General features: G+C 35.5%; 1 protein-coding gene across 2 annotated transcripts in view; it reads left to right on the top strand.

Annotated features, from left to right (window-relative positions):
- Positions 1-22,247, top strand: part of PALLD (palladin, cytoskeletal associated protein) — a 158,327-nt gene that overhangs the window by 21,213 nt on the left and 114,867 nt on the right. For both annotated transcript variants that reach the window (XM_068942439.1, XM_068942440.1), the window contains exons 2-9: positions 7-185; positions 2,874-2,940; positions 3,589-3,694; positions 4,663-4,737; positions 6,816-6,957; positions 7,264-7,287; positions 14,463-14,582; positions 16,097-16,439. In XM_068942439.1, the coding sequence (XP_068798540.1) occupies positions 2,933-2,940; positions 3,589-3,694; positions 4,663-4,737; positions 6,816-6,957; positions 7,264-7,287; positions 14,463-14,582; positions 16,097-16,439 (818 nt within the window). In that variant the 5' untranslated portion in view covers positions 7-185; positions 2,874-2,932. The remainder of the gene's footprint in view (positions 1-6; positions 186-2,873; positions 2,941-3,588; positions 3,695-4,662; positions 4,738-6,815; positions 6,958-7,263; positions 7,288-14,462; positions 14,583-16,096; positions 16,440-22,247) is intronic.

The following is a 22,247-nucleotide window of genomic DNA, read 5'->3' on the forward strand; positions in this document are numbered from 1 at the left end:
CTACAGATGGTTCTGTGAAGGAAAAGAACTCCAGAATTCCCCTGACATTCAGATCCGTTCTGGAAGTGGAGGACTTCATTCACTAATTATAGCAGAAGCCTTTGAAGACGATACTGGACGCTATACTTGTCTGGCTTCAAATTCTGTTGGTTCAGATAGTACATCTGCTGAAATATTCATTGAAGGTAAGAAAAAGGGTGAAATAAAGAAGACGCTCAACACACACAGAAAAAGATAACCAAGCTGAAATGTTGGAATTGCATTTGATTTAGTGGCATTTGGTGGTATTTCTCTGTATCCTTTAATACAGTACATTTCGAACAGTGCATCATATTAATTCAGGTATTTCAAAGAATGTTCCAAAAATTAGTGGTCAGAATGCTACTTATTTGGGGTAGAAGTAAGGTCAAAAATGGAAAATGAGGAACAAGTAGAGCTTCTGGAATATGGTTAACTAGTCTCTGTAAATCAAAGAGCTGACTGGTGGTGCCAATAACAGTTTTCAGTATAGCAGTAAAGCCCTATCTTTGTTCTGAACTTCCTCCTACTGCAATCTAAATGTGCATTCCCCAAGTGAGTCCTCTTTAGTTGGCAGTAAACGTACTATAATTCTTCACAGAGTTTGTTACACTGATTTTAAGTCAGGGTAAGAGTCAATCATATTGACTTTACCCAGAAACAAATGTTAATAATTACCTAAATCTTTCTTTAATTCAATATTAGTCATGTTTCAAGTATTATTTTCTCTGAGGAAAGTTAATGATTTGACCATGAATAAAATAATTAAGGGATTTTTTTTGGTAGATGAATGTATTTTAGGCATGAGTATATTAACTGAATTCTGATTTTTATTTTAATGCGTGTATCTTTCAGTCATTTTTGGCAACACTTATTCTATTAGTGGTTTTGTATTCATAACTCATTAACAAACATTCATTTAATAATTGAAAACATAAATAAATATAACAAATAGTTGAAAAAAAATAGTTTGAATAATACTATACCAGAATGATTAAATAGCTTACGATTAACAGAGCAATAAACTTTTCACTGTACATTAGAGAAATTGTGACAGATATGCATTATTTATAGGGATTCTTTCATTGTGTTTTTTATTCCCAGAACTGTGTTATCCTGCATTGGGATATATTAGCAAGATCCCCAAGATCATTCTGATTTCTAGTAAGATTTTTCTTGACAGGGGAAGGATGATTTCCAAAATACTCCAATAGAGTACAAATATATAATACTGTGTGCAATTATGATGACAGAAACAACACCATCAAAGAAATAGCTGGAAAGAGAGAGACAGTGTGTCTCGATTCATTTTCTGAGATTTGGCTGAGTCTTACTATGTGGAAATGCTATCTTGAGGTTTTATGGCATGTAACTTGATGAGAGAGTTGTAGAAATTGTTATTAGGCTCCTCCCCTCTGGTCTTTAAAGAGACCAGGTTGCCATACAAACACTATTTTGTACAGTAATAGTCTTGATGCCTCGCACTTCCTTCTGTGCGTGAGTCCCAGCCATACAATACTTTGTTATCCTTTGCTCATGAGAAATGCTTTCATGTAGACCCGCTCTGTTCACTTGACATTGCTTCTCTCTTCTTACCTTTTCAGTGCTACTTGTTGCTTGGGTTTTTGGAGTCTAAACTTTGTAAATAAATGAGGACATGGGTGCCAAGTCCAAGCTTTATTTCATCAGAAGTCAGTCTATACTATACTATGCATATTGCTTGTGATTTGACTACAAATACACAAATACAGTTATATGTATTTCTGCACAAATCCATAGAGGATTGATATGTACTGCATAGATGTCTAGAATTAATTTTGTATTTATTATTTATTTAATTTTGCTGTTTGGAAAAATTAAGGTAATAGGAATAAATACTTTTTTTTTTTCTTTAAGCAAGTTCAGAATGTTTCCAAACATACATTATATCAAAACTTCCACTGTCAGGAAACATCAGTATGCAAATATTATGTATAGCTCGATATAAATAGTCTGAACTGTGGAGATAGTAGGTAAGAAGTTTAGTCTTCAGATGTCTTGTTATATTGAGTTGCTCTTAATTAAGGACGAAGATTAGTTATCTGTGAATATGCCATGTGTTTGCTTAAGCTGAAAGGAGGGTAAAGCTATTTGTCTTTTGGGGTAGTTTATGATAATGTTATTTATTTAGTTCACAGTCCTGTTGAAAAGGAAAAAAGACCAGCTTCAAAATCAGACACAACAGTGCTTTAGGCATTTCATTTATGCTCAGGTATAAGGCGTTAATAAGCTTCACTGATATACAGGGCATCTTAAATTAATATCACTATCTGATAGTTGAGAAAGCAAAGTATATTATGTGTATAAATACTTCATGATTCCCACTTTAAACAGCCTCTGGTAAAACTCTCTTATGTATGTCCATATCTTACCCCTTACCGTTTTCTTACCTTTCTTTTTGTTAGAACACCCAGTCCCTCCAGTTAGTTCAGTGACTTCTCCTATACTAAAATAGATTTTAAAAAGTTTAACATTTAAGTCAATAAAATTACAGATTTCCAGTACAGTGGTAGTAGTGTTTGCTTCAACATGAGGGAGAGCAACTAAGAACTTAGGGAAAAGAGTTTGCAATTAAATCGGCATGGTTGTGATTCCTGTAACTGTCCAAAGTTCATAGTTATAAAGTTTTATCAGGTAAGAAAAGCTCCAGTAGTTTGTTACAGTGAGTTCTCAACTCTGTATTACAGTGCTTTTACTAATAGTGCCTGTTGCAAGTCAGCTCAAGTGCAAAAGCAGCCAAGTTTTTTCTTTTGAATTTAAACATAGTAGAAATCAATAAAAGGATATGAGAGTACTGAACATACTTTCTTTTCCAGGTGCCAGTTCCACAGATTCAGAGAGTGAAAGTTTAATTTTCAAATCAAAATCTGGAGCTATGCCACAGTAAGTATGCAAAGTGGAACCATTGCTTATAAATGTACTATGTACTATGCAAGTGTTCTTAGGAAGGGACGCCAGAAAATCTTTGGTAGTTTTAGGTCTGAATAAGCATCCGGGCAGGATATGTATGTGTGTGTGTGTTGTCCTTAGCTTGTCCTCTTCTCTGATATGATATAAATGTGTTGTATTATGACTGTGAATTTTATTAACGTGCTTATTCTGTTTAGGAAGAGAGGCCCTACTCTGAAAACATTTTTGTTGATATAAACTTCTCATATTTAGGTGTAACTTTTTAATTAAATCTTCATTTTTAACCACCCAGACCTATACCTGCAGAAAATTAGGCAGAAGCCTACAATTAAAGAAACAAAATAAATTTCAGTTTGTGTCTTCAAAACAGTACTTTTTATTACAATATTAAAATGTAAATTAGCGAAAGACTGTGTTCTATTCAGGCTTCCTCCAATGTTGATATTTTCAGCTGATAATATTTGCCTTATGTCCAAAATGAAACTATAAGGTGGTTATGCAAATATGAGATCATGATCAGTACCAGTTTAAATGAAATTATTGAAAAGGTGGTTTGTATTGGTTACAAATTAACACATTCTCATTTCAGATCTTGTAAAGTGTTTGTTTCTTTTTTTCCAGGGCCCAAAAGAAAACCACTTCTGTTTCCTTAACAATAGGATCTTCAACACCAAAGTCAGGAGTCACCACTGCTGTTATTCAGCCTATCTCTGTGCCCAGTCAGCAGGTATTCAGATACCATTTTTTAAATTAGTAAGAGTATTTTAAATTTGATTTCAAAATTAGGGGGAGTTTTAGCCTGTTATTTTGTGGAAGTGTGAACTTTAAACTTATTTATTATCTTACGAATGATAGTAAAAAAATTGAATTGTTGGGTGGAGCATAAAAGTAAGTATGTAAATGGATTCTTACACGGTGTTTATCGTCGCAGCATGTGAGCAGCTGACAGTGCTGGTGATGCTGAGAGTAACATAGGATATCACTTGATAGTGACTCATTACAATTCCAAAAGAGTATAATAAGAACGCCTACAATATTAATGATATATTTTTAGCAACAAAGTTTTTAATCTTATTATGCCTTGTTATTTGAATCATATTGCTGTCATCTCTGTGGGCCTTTTAGAGAAAGCTACATTTTACTGACTTGAAGTTAAATGTAGAAAATCAATGTTCTTAAGGTTATAGCAAGTTTTATAGCCTCTATGGATGACTTGCACAGAGTTTGTGTATAATTCATATACTGTAAGTAAAATAAAAATCTCTCTTAGACTTCAAATGGTAACTTATTTTCCTGTCCTTTGGTTAACCTGGATATAAACTTTTAGGTAACCTGAGTTATTTATTATTATATCAGTCTAAGGGATGTAATAACAGAAGATGCCAAAGTGCTTCAGTGCAAAGAACTTACTTGAATGATATTCACAGAAGTCAAACACACAAAATACTTCAAGGCAATGGCAGCTGGGCACAAAGTTCTGATGGGAAGTATAGAAGCCTTTAAAGCTTGCATTTCAGTTTCAGAAATGTAACAGATGTGAAATAGTGATGTCACTCAACAAGCGGGCTATAATGAGAACACCATAATAAGGCTGTACATTTGAGAGTTTATATCATTGCATAGATACATGCAGGTCATATTATTATTCTAACCAATATACTTTTTATTTCATAACATGATTGCATTGCTTTTCAGGTTCAAAGCCCTACTTCACATCTCCACCGTCTAGATGGATCCAAGCCTATCTTTTCTGCACCTGTTTTTACAAAGGTCTGTTTCATCCATCATGATTTTTATGTCATACTTCTGCGGTCCAGAAGGAAATATCAAAATGATATATCCTAATGCAGGAATTCTTTGATCATATTAAACCTTTTACCATTTTATTGTGAGGGTCCTTTTCCATCTGAGCGTAAATGGCTTACTAAGAAAATGTTTCCACTGCGACAGTGAAATCCCTCATGCCTTCTACCCTATTCCAATTGTTTGAGAACTTACATGAATATTCAGTATATGTTATGCCCATTACTGTCATCCGTTGAGAAATCTTTGTAAAATAAAACAAGGTAGGCACCAATCATGCCTCATAATCATAATAAAGCCTTATTTCCATGAATTCATCTACTAACAGAACAAATAATGGAGATAGGATTTTTAAATTGGTTTTAGAAGAAATGTGTCCAGGTATGTTAGTTAAAAATGCAATCCAGATATTGTTTATTGGGATATCTTGTAAAATGTAAGGCATGGAATTCCTAGAAGGCAAACTGCCATTCAGTAATTCTTAACTAATTATTTAAGTCAATCTTTATCCTCACATTCACCCCAAATGAACCTTAACATTTGGGAATTAGGTTGACCAACATAACAGCAGAAATGATTTTCATTGTGCCTACAAACATTTTCATAGCAGGAACTGTTACTTAATCACTATTTATTGTACTCAAAAAGAAGAAAATAAGGTACTTCCAGTTATTATTTCAGAAAAACAATTTGACTAAAGGCTGATGTGGAGCAACAAACAGTTTTACCTAAAGGAGACAGTAAGTAAAGGAAGCTCTGTTCTCCAGAGCTTTCTAGGTTGGGTCCATCCCATCCGTTTCTCATGGCAGGTGAGAAATAATCATCATCCCTTATAATCTTGCACTGATGCAACAGCAGTGCAGGCATCACAGCAATGTGAATAGCAGAGGGGCAGGGGATTAGAGAGAGTAGTTGCTGCAAGGTAGGAAAGTAAGTAACTTTGTAGTAAGAGTGGGGAATAAAAAGAATCCAGCCCTCATTCAAAAACTGCTAAAGCATTCAAAACCCCACTCTTGCCTCCCAGGCCTCCTATCCCTTGTTTCTGAAATCCAGTATTAACTGAATTAAGCCAGTTGGGACATACCAAACCAAAACAACTTTAATTATAGAAGAAATGAACCAGATATGAACAAGAACAAAGAATGTACTTATCCAGCTTCCTCAGACGGATTTCTTTTTTGCAAACTTCAGGGAACAACTGAAAGATTTTTAGGCTTCTATGTAAAAAAATTCTTATATATTTGATTAAACCCAGGTCTGTAAATAATAAGGGATAACCCTGAGCTTAGACCTAACTTTAAGTGCTTTGCTGGATCAAGGCCTAAAATTTTAGTAAAAAACTGGACAGGGAATAAGACAGCTAGTAGAGTAAAAAATACTCTTTACTTTGTAATCTTCAGATAGATATCAAAGGCAAAAATAGTAGCTGTCTCCTATGTACTCTCTTAATTAAGTACTCTGCTTCCTGCTCTATCATTGTAGTTCTTCATCAAAGATTAAATTTTCCTTCAAATGTACATAAGAATCTATTACAGCCGTAATTATGTCTCAGAAGCTATCCATACACAAGCTAATATATCCTAATCGTATTTCCATCATTTAATTTTGCCTGGCTGAGAGGAAAAGCAGCTCTACATTCTAGAGGATGAGCTGAAAGCAGCAAAGCTACTCTCTCATGACCGTCTCAATCAATACATAGTCAGCTGCACACTCAGTATTTTAATTTCATCTTAAAGAAGATGAATGAAAGCTAAAAGATCTGACCATAATTATCTAGTTGTGATGTTCTGAGGTATTAAGTCATACACCTTTTCGATCTGTAGTCATATTAAAAATGTTTTTGAAAATAGTATATTTCTTTGGTCTTGGCTATACAGCTGATATATTTTTAATGTAATCAGAGTGAAAACACTGCTCATAGAAAATGACTATTGCAAAAATATAATGACACAGTAAAATGAAGTTGATATACAAAGGGAAGAAAAGACATTTTTAAGAGTGTAAGATGCCTCTGGTTCATTTTAATTGTGATGGTTATGTTTCAGGAGCTACAAAACTCCACAGCATCTGAGGGACAAGTTGTGGTATTGGAATGTAGGGTCAGAGGAGCCCCTCCCATTCATGTCAAGTGGTTTCGACAAGGCACTGAAATTCAAGATTCTCCGGACTTCCGAATTCTCCAAAAAAGTAAGACAATAATCAAAAGCAGCTACTTTTGATACAGGGATATGGAGGGAAATCATAAAGTTAGTCTGTCAGGATTGAGTTTACTCCTCTCTTCCTCACATTTCAGTGATTACAATGGTTAAGAGTAATGACAGAACTACTGCTACCAAGAGACAATTTCAGTCATCCCTATTTTTAATGCTTCTGCACAGATTCTGTGCTTGTCTACAGTATTTCATGTTCACTTAATATACAGTTGCTTACTAGTGTAATCTCTAACACCTTTTTTTTCTTGTTTGTTTCCCCTCCTCATGATGTGATATGCAGAGCCACGATCTGCAACTGAACCTGGTAAGAATCATATGAAAAAATAATCTCTTGATTCACTAGCTCTTTGTGTTTGCATTGAAGCCATAAATAGAACAATGTTTCTGCTGAGCACTGGTAATATGAAACTCCCTTAAAGACAATGTTTCTTTATCACAGTCTCCATACTCTACACTGTGCTTTACATCAATTCCTTTATTAGTTAAACAGTAAATTCCATTCAAACCAGCAAAGAGAGCCCTGCAGCCTAAACTTTCAAGCAGACTCAATTCGCAGACTACGAGCATTTTGCAAGCTAATGAGAAAAAAAATCCCACGAAATTCCATCACGCGAATTGTACTCATAATAGTTTCATAACACCCAACCACTAGATGCTAGTTTTTCCAGTTTAGCTTGACAGATGTGAGCAAAAGCTGATTCAAAAAAAAAGGGCACTCTAAGTTTTTATATTCACATAGTAGAATTCCAAGATTTCAGCAATCAAAAAGTGTTCTTTTTCCAACCCCCTTTTCTTCTTTCCTTTTGCTGCCTTTTTTCATGATTGTAATCTTGTTGTATTATTTTTAATAAGTCCCCTCCTGCTATCTAAAGCCAGTGAAAAAGTTCCAGTTTGGTCTTTTTTTCCTCCCTGACTTCACTGAGCTAAGTACTATCGCTGTAAGATTTGTATGTGTATCACTGGTATACCTTTTTTTCTGTTGTGATAGTTTCTACTAACTCCCATTAAATAATGTGCAATGTGTCTTACTCTTCACTGAAATCAGTGACAGAACCCCCATTGGCTTATTTGTGCAGGAACTGATCCTGTGCATACGAAGGGTATGTAAATTAGTAAAGTTCGGGCAAAATGTAAATATTTCCATTTGTCATAAATTACAGGCCATGTTTTGTTTATTAATAGTAATACTGGTAATACCTGAAATAAGTAACACTATTGCTTAGGATGTCATTAAGGATCTTAGAATTTTTACAGTAAGAGATGGGTAGGTTCCAGAAAGGCAATAGGTACAGCACTGGTTTATGATGTAATGCAGACTCTAAGAAGCCAGACAAAACAATACCTGCAGAGGAAATTGCTCATAAGCAAACAAGAACTGCTACTCAGTGCAGATGATGAGAATGTGTGCAGGAATCCAGTAAGGAAACCAACATGCCCGTAGTAGAGAAGTATTCAGAATTTTGAGAGATGGACATAATTTCTAAAATTATTCCCAAGTGTACATCTTCCATGGAATTTTTCATAAGCTGTAAGAAGCTGTAGTGGGGCTTTAATTGCTGTTTGTCAGCTAAAGTCTAGCTGCCAGTAAACACTTAACAGTGCTCAGAAACATTGGTTATCCTTTGTTAGGTCAGTATTAATGATTTTAAAAAAAGAAATGTTCCATGAACTCACACAGGTAAGAAATTATGAAGCAAGAGGTTTTTCTGGTTACTTTTTTTTTTTTTTTGGTACATTCTATCTACCCTAATGTGTTTTACACTCCTCTTTCTGTCTAGACAGAAATCAGCTTGCATCACAAATCTCTCCAGACTGCTTTGTGAATTAATAGCTAGTCAGATTACTTAAAGCCAACATCACAGTTTGTCAAATTACCTGCTCTGTACTCCTTTCTTTGACATTTTGACTTTATACTGATTGAATCCTTCAAAGAACAGGCTGCCTGAGAATGAAAAATCCCACAGAGTCATTTGCCAGCTGTTGATACTTTGACCATTACTCAGCTGTCTGAAGGCAGCCACAAACTGTATTGAATTACATTAAAACAATTGTCTGACGGCATGTAAGAAGAAAACTATATGAAGTAATTTTTCTTATATTGCCAGGGAATTGCTAAATATATATACTTTTTTTTTTTCTAAGCACAATACTGTATATGTTGACTAAAAACATTTCAAAAGGTAGTCATCGTTTCTCTTGGATTGTGCTTTCTTGGTTCTCTGTCTGGCTGCTATGGCACAAAGTTCCATCTCTAGTAAGTAACTCCTTGGAAATGCCCACATATTTCTGTGTAACGTTTTAAACTGAAAATACATGACAAAGGTCATAGAAATCCTCCCTCCCTCCTCCTCACCAAGAATGTCAACTTTCTGGTGGCTGATGATGTTCAAAACACAGAAGCTTCAGTGGATCAGCATACATGTTGGATCCCTCACATAGTTCAGCACTCATGAAAACAAAAGAATTATGACTAAGAGTCTGGCTACTGCTTTCACTACTGAGGACAGAAGATGGGCTTGAGGACAGCACTCTCCAAATTCTGGGTGACTCAGGATTCCAAATGAAGAGAAAAGCCTTAAAAGAACAAAAAATATCCTTCATTAAAGGTGGTCTGATCAACCTCAGTGCTATTGCTCGTCACTTAAATTTTCACTTGTACTCTGCTCTCCCAGCATACCTACAGAATGCTGGTCCTGTCAATGACCCCACCTTAAATCTAGCTGCTCAGACTGTCCTTGCTTGTTGATGCTTCCAAATTCAAAGCAAACCTCTGATCTGTTTTGTACTATGTGACTTTAAACTGACTGCTAGTATGCCTCTGTAATTGTAAATATTTAAAGCTTATTGGGGTGAATTAATCATCACAGTTATGTTGCTGGATAGGCTGATCTAGACATATACTTCAATTTAGCTGGCTTAAGCACCTATAGCATCATAATTGCTTTAATATAAGCTTTAGCATATACTTTATATAGAGCACGTAGCTTTAGCATGAAGTTCTCCTTGTCCCTGACACTGGCTTAGTCTTTTCTCAACCCTGGACACTGACTTAGGAGCTAAAGTCCTTGATCTCATTGCAGTATTCCTATTTATCGGTACCTGAACTGGCTAGATTTCAGACACCTTGAGCATCTAGGGTCCAAACTACAAAATCTGCTCTATGACAAATCAGCTGTGCTTGGTCTTCTCAAATGGTTGCAAAACTGATTCCAAGAGCCACTTGACAAACTGGGGCTACTGTCCGGATAGAATGAGACAGTTGCAATTTGCCAAGAGTAGATGAAAATCTTACAGGCCTAGTAGATGTTCCTGATGCACACTGATGAAAAAGGTACTGATGGCTAGTATTCTACCAGAGGATTATGGGTTTTCTAAACTGTCTTCAGAAAGTACTGATTTTCTGTGTTAACTGCTTATACCTGAATTTACATGAAGATGTAAGATGATCTGGGGCCAGAGGATGAGGAAAACATCTTGACTTATAAAAGGTGTCCATTCTGACGTGGTATATTCATGCCTCAGTAGAAGTCTTGTTTCATATTTTTGTGTTATGTAGCAGTGCAGCCCTGATGTTAATTCAGTACCCTAAAAATGCATGGCTTTGTGAGCCATCTCATTTGCTGTTGTCCTTTTTTTCCTAAGTATTTTCTAAGTGCTGTTTGAGATATCTTCAGACTTAGTCAGTTCAATATATCTTTCAAGAACTTGTCCTTCCATTTCGCGAGTGGCATATAGCCTATTAGATAATCCAGAATTGCTGCCTGACTGGGTAAAGATAGATACAGAACATCAGAATCAGGTAAACGAAAATAATTTTTTGTAATTTTTCTTACTGAAAGTTGAAAGTGTTTACAACACAGGGATGCTACCATCGAATATTTTTATTTGAGGCTTCTCTTTGTCTTTGCTAGAACTCTACGTATTCAGTACTTCTCTATTTTTACACTTCTCCATTCTCTATCTGTCCAAGGCTCACAAATTCCCAAATGAGTAGCAGTTACCTGATGGGCATATTGTTGTGCTAAGGGAGCAAGAGGGAGAATGAGAAACAGGTTTTCTACAAGACAGCAGGGTTGAGTTTAGGGTTTTGAGGGGAGGTTTAACAGAAAACCACCATTGTGACTTCCCACTGTATTTGTTTTTATGGCAGGAAACTTTCTTATGGCTTTGAACCTACATACATAGAAATGACTCTGTCCATTGCATCATAATAAAAAGAGTTAAGCATTGTCTGTTTCTCTGGACTGTATGTATACATTACAGTGGAGGAGGCTAATGATCACATTTGGAGGTTAAAGCTGCAGGTCTAAGAAATACTTTACCTTTAGTGAGTGATACGCAGAAGCATTCTGGAGTTAAACACATTATCAGTCATGAAATTTTTAAAATTTCAATAGTTTTCTGGAGTTTAGTCTTAGAAAAGATTAGTTCTTCCTAATGGATTCATGAGCCATAAAGGGGAAGGATTACCCTGTAAAATGTAATCTTTCTTGCTAAATAACTGAAAAAATAGTCAAGTACTCGCATGCCTAAGCATTTTACATGTTCCAGTGAACAGAATGCTTTTGTATTCATTTAGTCAAGTGTTAAATATGTTTTAAGGCCCTGAGAACAGCATTTCAGAGCTGCTTTCTGGAACACATTTTTGTGATGAAATTATATGTCAGCTGATGATTGCTGGGAAGTAGAACAGACATTATTTACTTCAGATCATCAGATTCTACTTAGCATAGCAACAGAAAGAAAAATAATTATATACGTGAGGCTATAAACTTGGAAAATACTCAGAGAATTATGCTTTTAGCTTATGTTACAGAATTCTTTGAAGAACTGTCTTTTGTCAAAATAGTATTTTATATCGATGCCTTACATTGATGTAAAATAGTTAGCCTTTTAGCAAGGATCTGAAGGTCAGAGATTCTTGATCTGGGGGAAGCAAAACAACTAAAGACAACGGTACTATGTTGATTGCGCTTGTGTTTTGCCCGAGCTGCCTTTTGATTATTTCTTATTTTAAAATGTTTTCAGTTTAGCCAGTTTTCTCATAATTGATCATCTATTCGTTTTAGTTTGGTCTTCCAGCCAAAGAGAGTGAGTTTTTATTTTCATTACTAATTTACTGTAAATTTCTCTTAGAGGTATTACTGGAATTTTACCATGTATAATTTTCAGATGTGCTACTTAACTAAGCAAACCATATCATGGTAGAATCCATTAGACTTATTTTATCACTGAAAAGTGAAGATCAGCTTTTCTCGTGTGATCATATTACATACTTAAAAAATTTGGAAGAACGATATGTATTAATTAGCTATGCTGTTTGGAAAATAGGAATTCTGCTGACTGCTATATCAGTAGTAGTACCTTTGCCCTCGCTCAGACAATAGTTCTCAGCATGATGGGAATGATTTCCATTTGCAGTCCTGAAATACCCAGCTTTCAGAATTCTTCTGTTCATTTAATGGGAAACTATTGTGCTCTGTGTATCAAATTGCATCCCCAGAGACAGTTCAAACCAGGAGGATGCACACGTGTTTAACGATATAGCCTAAAGCTGCTTACGACACACTAAGACTCTAAAAAAGCTGATCTCAGTAGTCCAAAAACTAGCGTGTGTTACCCATTACTTTCCTGATAAGACCTTTCATGAGTCATTAATCTTCATCTGGGTCAGATAAGATCCAAGTGCTACAGTACTACCAGACATGCCTCATGCAGCTACACAGAATGACTAGTCTGTGTTGCCAAAAAAAGCGTGTTCTGCTATCTGAAAAACAACTCTGTGCCAAATTTTTAGTTAGTCATTCATTTTTAGCCCGTCTCCAGCACAGAAAGTTCTTGGATACGTTGTCATTTAAAAGTGAAAAATTCCTTAAAGTTTTGTTAACTAAATGAAATACTGGTTCGCCATTCCTCAATGAAAATTAGGAAGGAAAAAGAAAACTACTAGGAAATGTTTTTGTTGTTTAAACAGAAAGAAATGAAGCTAGCCTAACTGTAGCTCTTCTGCAGAATAGTTTTCATGCAAAACTGACTCGAATCTGAAATATTTTGCCTCATTTTTCAATTTTGCTTTTGTTAGCTATATTCCACTGACTTGGTTATAGTATATAGGATGTATGTAAATATCCAAAATGCATTTTTTATGAAACTGAATTCTGTAAAACTGTGAAATATATTTTGTATTCAAATGATTTTCCATGGTTTGATCTTGGGGCTACAAAATGAGTGTAATCAGAAGAAACTCCTAATTAACCAAAGAAGCCTATGGCTGCCTTGGCCTGGAGTTAGCCTTTAGTCCAGGACTAAAATTATCTAGGTATACTGTGTATATGCTAGGATTATTTAGATTAGCTATATTATCAGTTAAAAAGAAAATAAATACAATGGGAGGTAAAATAAAATGACTTCTTTTGACTTCTTTGAAGAGTCTGGAAAAATTATGCCTAGATAATCAAATACATCCCCATTATAATGGATAAAATTGATTTAGAAAAAAAATCCTATGAGACTCAACCTGAAATATGAGCAGCCCAGCTTTCATACAAGCTTTTTGACTGGGGCCCTGCTGTAATTAAGGCAGGCAGCATATATTATGGCATATCAAAGTAGCATGACCAGATTTGGAACAGGCCCAGAATACATCTGTATCCCGGCATTCTAAAGAATTTCTGGGGATGTTATTTTGTGCTGGATTTTCCATTTATCCATTCTCACTGCTGTAGAGACAGAGACAGGTCATCTTCCCATGCTGTGTTAGGGGCATACCTTGTGCATCCAAGATTTTTAATTCTGGTCAGTTTATATAGAAGAGTGAAATGGTCCCAATGACAAAATATTTTGTGGTTTTACTCGGGATGGGACTTAGATCTGAAAAGTTGTATTGAAGGCAGAAAATTATGAAAGAAAAGAATGATGTCAAAGTCACAAACTGAGCTATGATCTCAACACTGTGTACTCTTAGACCTGAAAGGAAAATCAATACGTGTTAGAATTTTTTCCTATAGCTAGAATTTTATAAAAAATGATACTATTTCATACTTTATTTCAGTATGCCGAATACTTTTTGTGTGGTTTCTTTTAAATAGACATTCGTACTGTTCATGTTATGCACAGAGATTCAAGAAGAGCTGGGAGTTACCGGTTGTAAATGGAAACTGATAAGTTGATTTGTATGCATATGTACTAGTCCTACATAAAAATGAGCTACTGGGTGTGTAAAATGATTATGCAGGCCTGGGAGTGTAAAATTGTTGTTCAACACAGGCCCCTTTTGAAAACTTAGTTCAGTAAATCTACTTGTTGCACATACGGAGTGATTTTCATTAAAGCTATATCCTTTGGAAGCTTTTTTACAGTTTTCTTGGCATTTCTTTGTCTTTGGAGCATTTTATGGTGTCCTACTGACATGCAGTGCAAAGATATCACATGGTACTTCAAACACTTTATGATGCTGTTCATTTTTCTGTTTATTTGCAGAAGAGATATGTACCCTTGTAATTGCAGAAACATTTCCTGAAGATTCAGGAGTTTTCACGTGCACAGCAACAAATGAACATGGGTCAATAACAAGCAGTGCGCAACTGATTATCTGCTCAGGTATGTGACAAAGGAAAGGAGGATTTTGTATCAGAGATCTTAAATAATTAATTTACCCAATACCTGGGACATTATCAATCTGATTCCTTTGTGGAAGAGCTGCTCTAAGACAGGGACTCTTTTGGTAGAGCTCCTTTTCAGTTTTGAACTCTTCCCAAGTTTCCCCCAGCACTGACTGATATAATCTGAATGTAAAAATTGTTGTTGGGTGGGAGAATGTAGTTTTATTTGTTCTCAAATAGCATGAAAAGGAACTATATGGGTCCCTCTAAATCTGTTTCAAAAATCCAGCTACTAACTGAGAGAGTCAAGAACCTTCTCAGGTGGTAACAGCTGAACTGGCATTGTTTCTTTCTTGAGCATTACAGAGAGAGAGGGTAGGGCTCTTCCAAAAAGAACACGTGCAAAAGATAAAATAGCAAATAAAAGGTATTCCTCAAGCAGCTAGTGTGTTGCTAATAAGATTGATGATAAAACACTACATGCATGAATAAAGAGGGAAAGAAAGAAAGGGTCACACAATAATTCTGGCAAATAAATGGAAACCTTTAAGAAATCCAGGAAACTGATCTTATTTACTTGTGTTACTTAAAATATATCTGTCCCAGACTTATTACTCAAGAAATGAGCACCTCAGTAAGCCTTAATTGAATTCCATTCCAGTTAAGCAATTGCACAGCTAAAAACCTGGCTTTCCAATACTATTGTTGATACATACTGTCATCCAAGGATAGTCTCACACCTCTGTCTCACTTGCATCATTTGTAAAATGGGAGACAGCTACCTGTCAATACTTATATCAATATATATAAATCATATTGTCAACCTCAGATGGTTCACATCACTGAAAGCAAACTGAATGCATTTAGTGGCTCATTTCCTAGTTTAATAGTTTTATTTATGCAAAATACATTTTTAAAAGTGGCTGTCACAAGCCTTGGCATATTTTTAGGCATAAGGATTCTGGGGCTAGATGGCAGCAGAGACAAGACGAAAATAAATGAAATATGCTACCGAGGGTATATTGTTTTCGTAAAGTGTAAAACATGGAGTGTTTAGTTTTGTAATGCGTATGCATACATGTTATTGCTGAATGCACTAACCCAGATGCCATTGCAAGCATGCCATATATAACACGTCTTTCAACATTTATAAATGACTTGTTCTTAAAAGATATTGAGACTCCAGGAAGAAGAAATGCTGATTCAGCTGTTGTTGCCCAATAGTATCTGACCCTTTCAATTAGCAGCTGGATTTCTGGATCAGATTTAGAGGGAGCCATAGGTTTCTTTTCCATCCCTCTTGAGGCGCAAGGAAAGTTAGGAAATGAATAACCAGTCATGCATCTAATATGGCGTCAATTACCAACAGGAGTTCTAGAAAAATATCTGCTTGATATAGCTACTGCATAGAAACAAAAGTGATCTTACATTTAATGAACTGAAAGTACAGTATGCCTATGCCCTGTACTCTGTGTATGATGTGTTGAAGAGACTCTTTTTGATTTGTTTTAGCCAACTCAGAAAGCTCTAACCATGATTTGTTGACAAGAGAATCCAACAGTGATGATTTCAACCATTTTCCATCACTTCCTCCAGTTGAAATTAGCTCTCTTGAGCTTCCTCCTAAAAAACATACTGAGACCCACCAGGTAAACAGCACTGAATTGAGATCTGATCTGACAGCCCTTCAATTACAGCACAATTCATCAGAGAAAAAAACAAATCGTATTCATCCCATTCATGGAGTAAACGGAATGATTAACAGCAGTCCAAACAGTGATAAATCCATGCCCTCTCCAGCTGTCTTGCTTTCACCCACAAAGGAGCCACCTCCCGTGCTTGCCAAACCAAAGCTGTGAGTATTTTTTTTTTTATTATTATTTTCCTAAACTTGTTGGCTGTTGAAAGCAAATTTTCACCTAGAGCAATTGAGTGCTAGAGAAATAACATAATGATCATGCCTGTTCCTTGAATAATATTCCTATTGCTGCTCCTTATTGCAGTGGTTTACTTCCCAAAGAACTGAATATGAAGAAGAAGTGTTCTTTATTTTAATGTTGCATCAAATGAGAGTGTGTTAAGTATGCCAAATTCTAGAGAAGTTTTAAGGTAAAATCAAAAAGAAATAAGTGTTAATGACTGTTATTCTACTTTTTTTTTTCTTAGCCACTGTACCTAAATATCGTAGTGGCCTGAGATTTTTGCATCTTATCCCTTTTTCAGCACTGGTTAGCCATCTTTATTCTGAATAAGTCTTGTGGAATTTCTTATCTCAACTTCTCCCTGACTACCTGTAGTCCACAGCTCCACTTTTATATGTAGCCGTGCCTTATTCGCGATTTGTGTGAGGATTATTCACAAAGTTAATTGCTGCTGTCTAGCAGCGTTTGCATTGTATAGAACCACAACATCCTGAGGATGCAAATTGCACCTATGACCTTGCAGTAATATGACTTGCAATAAATCATCCCAAGCAATCAAGGCAAGAAAGCAGCTGATATCAGCATTCTGTAACCTGCAATGAAAAAGAGAGGTTTTTGTAAAAGCAGAAGGAAAATGAACAAGATGAGACCTACTTTCATTTGATATTACTCTGCATAACAATCAGTCTGAGGACTGCTTATTGGCAGCTCCTTACAAAAGCACGCTTCAGTTTGCCATAGGAGAGGCAGCATCTGATCAGGCCCCTCTCTTTTTCTTAGTTGTCAGACAATTAATACCAAATTAACATTTTAAAGTAGATGAGAATTGTCATTAAAACCCTAACTTGTCACGGTGACTAACTGAGCAACGTGGAAAAGTGTGGTTTCTTTACTGAGATCTTGAGTTAAGTTCATCTATATGACTGCTTTGGGCAGATTACGTAATTTTTTTAATCACTGCTGGGTCTGTTAGTGAGGAATTAAACACAACCAAAGTAAGAGAAAATAGAGCACACTAGTGGAGAATGAAGATGAAAAACTATTTCCTCTTAGCAGATATCTTTGCTTCTATCAGTTTTTCTTTCTCAATTTCTTACAGTTCACTCAGGATCTATTTCATATGCATAGGACTGCACCAATAAAACTCATCATGTAAAATGATTAGCCGCAATGATTTATTTTAATCAGCACCACTTGATTTCTGATCTTCATATGTGAAAATGTAGCATTCTCTCAAAACCCTGTAGGTTGTGTCTCATTGTGAAAGAGATGAGTTGGAGAATATACATCAAAAGCATAGTTAAAACATCCTTATATGCAAAAGTTACAAACCCGGGAAACTCAGAACTAAGGTTACTCTTAATAGAAATCCATGCGTACTGTAGAATGCTTGTCCAGTACTTTAACAACTTAATTCAGACAGTATATTTCACTTATGATTTAGTAGACATTTAGTATTTCTGATTCCAGAGAAGGTTAACTAACATGTTAAGACTGATTAGATTTTCCCTTTGCAACATCAGTACAGGACAGCTTATGGTGATTTAAATGCCTCTTTCTTTATCTTATCTTACTGTAGCATGTTGGAATTTTCTTAACTACATCCTTAACTGTGATGGCTAAGTTTCTAAAACTTAGCTCTGGGGTGACCATAATTTTATTTAAACTGTTACTGATATGCTCAGCATCAATAACATACTACTGTGATTTTGTGCAAAATTATTATAACAAAAAGTAGACCATGGTGCTACGTTATAGTTCTTGTGACATGTACTGTGTATCTGAAGTCAGGACTTCGTTTTTTCAGTTTCTGAAGTTTAATTGCAAGCATGAAGAAGTTGCAACACACTTAGCCAGTTGAAACAGGCCTATGATGATTCTGTGTTACCAAAGAAGTTTAAAGGAAGTTAAAAAGATGTAGTGAATTTTGCATTTAATTTCAGAGCAAGGACTAGAGTAATAAGATTTATAGTGTAGAAAAGAGGAGCAGAAGAAGCTCAGAACCAAAGATGAAAAGCATTCCCCATTGTAAGAGCTGCTATGCCACTTCCTCTGTATGCAGTGGTGCCAGAGGGATACTTTTATGAGAATCTTTTCAATTGCTGATGTCCAGATTGGTGACCCTGGAATCCCTATTGCAGTTGCATGTGAGCCCTGTATTTTACCATTAACAACACTCAATGCGCAAGAGACTGATCTTGATTGCAGTCAAGATACACTGGCTTTGGCCTTTCAAAACATGTAAGTTTATCTATTGTCAGAAATGGAACTCTTGCCTTCACCTCAGCCAAATATTTTGGTCCAAGCATATTGCCAGCATAAGGGAAAGAGTGCAAACAGGAGGGGAGAAAAGGAATATCTGGCTGAAGAGACTTAAATCAGCTTTCAGTGGTTGTGAAACTGCATCCTGAGTCAAAGCTAACAAAATAATTACATGAAAATTAGCTCAGTAGAGAGGTAGTTATCTCAGCCAGCTAAGTGATTCCCTTTTGAACAGGGAAATATTAGCAATGACATGACAAGAACCATATTTATTATAATTTGATTTTTTTCAAAAGTTATTTGAAGATTTAAAGTGCAATGCAGTTGTACTTTGTCAATGAAGCTGTAACCAGTGCCTATAAATAGTAATGACTTGCTACAATTCAGTGCAAAGCAAGAGTTGGCCTGCAGTAGAAAGCTACTGTAGTCATTTTCAGTCTTGAAAAGCGTTTTAAAAGCCCTACAAAATACTCACCTGGTGATTATAGACACTAAAGTTAAGTAATACTGTGAGTGGAATTGTTGTAACCTCTGTCTGGTGCTGAAAATATTTAAAATGGAGCTCAGAGTGGTCGTATATAGAATCTACTATTTCCCACAGGGGAAAGAGTCAATACAGAATATTTTGCTTACATGGAATTTAGCAGACAGTAGTGCTAGATATTGCTGAAAGGCACAATATTTTATCATGTCTTATTTGCAACATGAGTTTAATGCAGAGAAGAGAGAGAGAAACTGAGACTGGAAAAAAAGAGATCTGGGCAGTTCTGATCTCTGTTGCTCTGACCTGTTTGAGTGGTTGAGTGTGCTTTGGACTTTTCAAGGTAGCATCAATGTAATATGCAGATGAACTTTCAGAAGAGTCCCCACAAGTGCCTGGTGTCTTTAAATACTTTGTATCTGTAAAATTAAGCAAATAAATGTTAATATGAATTTCAGTATGTAGTCCTAAGAACCCTCATAGGAAAGTGCTGGCTATTAAGCATTGCTCCGAACGCCTGCAGAAAAGACAGGACACTCTTCTGCAAAATTGTATGCGTTATGTCCATGGTTTCAAAAGAAGAGCTATCTTTCCAGTGGCCTAGTAATACCATTATTTTTCTATGTATCTGTTAAAGCAGTCTCAAGTTAAAAAGATGGCATTGATATGAATACTGGATGTACCTACATATGTGATGTTAGTTGGCTTCATAACAAGCCATCAGTTCAAGATGCATAGACCCAGCACGATTACAATCTCACGTAAGGCCAGAATTTTCTGACCAGAGCTTCTTTTCAAATTGTTACTTTTTTCATCCTGCTTTTGTTGGAAAGTTATTCCAGTCTATCATATACAATGATCAGAAAGAGTATCAACTTAGCAGGGGTGGTTCTCTTCCGTGCTTTTCCCTGCCAGATGCAGAGTGCTTCGGAAGAAGCCAGAACGAACTGACATGCTTGACACCACTAAAATTAGCACATTGATACTTGTCCACGTGGAATGATCAGCATTTCATACTCACTCTAAGTTTTGAACTAAATCCAAAATAAGTGATTAAATGATAATTCAAATGTTTAAATTATTTTGAAGAATAAGTACTGAATAAAGGAAATAAAGTACCATTTTCTACTTAAAAGAAATTAGCTGACATTATGTAACAACATTTGAATTTGCTGACTGCAGTCCTTTTCTTATGCATTTTTTCTTTGCATTAGTGTGAGAAGTAGTATTCTGCATGGCATACATTATGCATGCCACGCAGAAGCTGAATGGCCAGAATTCCTGAATTCTGTCTGACTCATGACTCTTCAGCAACCTTTTTTTTTGCAGTGAAAATGGAAGGCGGTTATTAGTTGTGTAACACAACCCCTGTTTAAGTGCAAAGCAATAAAATAAAATTTTTTACAAGTTTATGCAGGTTGTTGATAATTAATATTTCCTTCAAAAGCTATGGCTGTTGTTTGCTTTTTTCTAAGATTTTTACTCTTTAATGATGTATTTTAAATCTTTAGTTTTTTAATAACATACAAAAGAAATTAATCATAAATATAACTTTCTTAATTAAAAGGTTCTCAAGCAATTTTTATCTAACAGATAGGAAAAGCTGAAACTATAATCAAAAATATTTCTTCAAGATAAAGAGTTAATCTGGTCCATATGTATCAAAGTCAGTGCCACGTGAGTTGATACAGTTCAAGGGAGTTGTACAGGACTAAAGACGTAAGGCATTTATGTTCGCGTTAGTTGTACAAATGATATGATTTCTTGAACTGAATTGTTTGTTTCGCAGATAGTTTCCAGTCCTTCGCAGCTGAGTTTTGTTTTACTTGCCTTCTGCTGCTTTGTAATAATGGCTCAGACGTTTTTGCAAGAAGATGGTAGCTCAGTCATTTCTAGAATATCTCTTATGCCCTATGTTAAAATGTTTATTTCACTAATTTTTCACTCCTCACTGAAATTACCTTTCTTTAGCAATCTGCTTATTTTTGAACTCAGTTGTACTTCTAATTATGTACATGCTGTGGCATTTGTAACGGATGCCCTGCCACGCATTGGACTTTACAGATACTGTAATAAATTATTACTTCCTTAATAATTGTATTCTATTTATGCAAGTAATGAGTCACTGTTTAGACTTTATTAGGAAGACTTAGACAAAAAAAAAAATTGATGTCCAAATTGCCAGCAGTTTGGTGATTAATGTATTAGAATATACTAAAAGCCAGGTATAAGTCCTTAGCATGCCAGCTCAGCCCAGGGTGCTGAAGCCCCGAGAACAGACATTTGTAGTGGGAGGAATATCTCTCTCTCTCTGTGAAATTCCTTTGGCAGCTTCAAGTTTGTTCCTATGTAGAACAACATTTTTGAAATGATGAAAAGGTATGTGGTATAGGAAAACTGGTTTCCACCTAGTTCTACATGTATAAATGAATTTCATTTGCCTTAGCAGCCTAAATTTGGGAAGTCTGATCACAGAAATGCTCAACTTGAATATTAAGCACTGATTTATGTAAGTTCTTGTATGAAATTAATGCATCTTCTGATGAAAACTGGAATGGAAAATACTTCTTGCATTGTTTGTATGGCACCTGGAGCAGAGCACTGTGCCCGTTATTAGTATTATATGAAAAGTAATGGAGCTTTTCCTGCCTGTGGGAAAGATATCATTTCCCACCTCTTATGTGTGATTTAACGCTGAACTATATCCTGTTGAGTTTTCTTATTTCTCCCCCCCAAAAAAAACACCTAAGAGCAAATATTATTCACTTTGAGGTAGAATTGTTAATCATAAATTTTTACAGTTATATATTCAATTTTTATTTGGAACAACAAAAAATGTGGGGGATGAAAGCTTTGTCTTTATGGAAATGGGGAGGAAGAAAGGCCAAAAATTGGCAAATTGTAACAATATTTTAAATCAGTAACCAATAATTTAAAAACCCTTGGAATTTGAAATATCACATCAAAAATATGTGTTTTTTATAGAGAATAAAACATT

This window comes from Struthio camelus, chromosome 4 (assembly GCF_040807025.1).
Source record: "Struthio camelus isolate bStrCam1 chromosome 4, bStrCam1.hap1, whole genome shotgun sequence".
Lineage (NCBI taxonomy): Eukaryota > Metazoa > Chordata > Aves > Struthioniformes > Struthionidae > Struthio > Struthio camelus.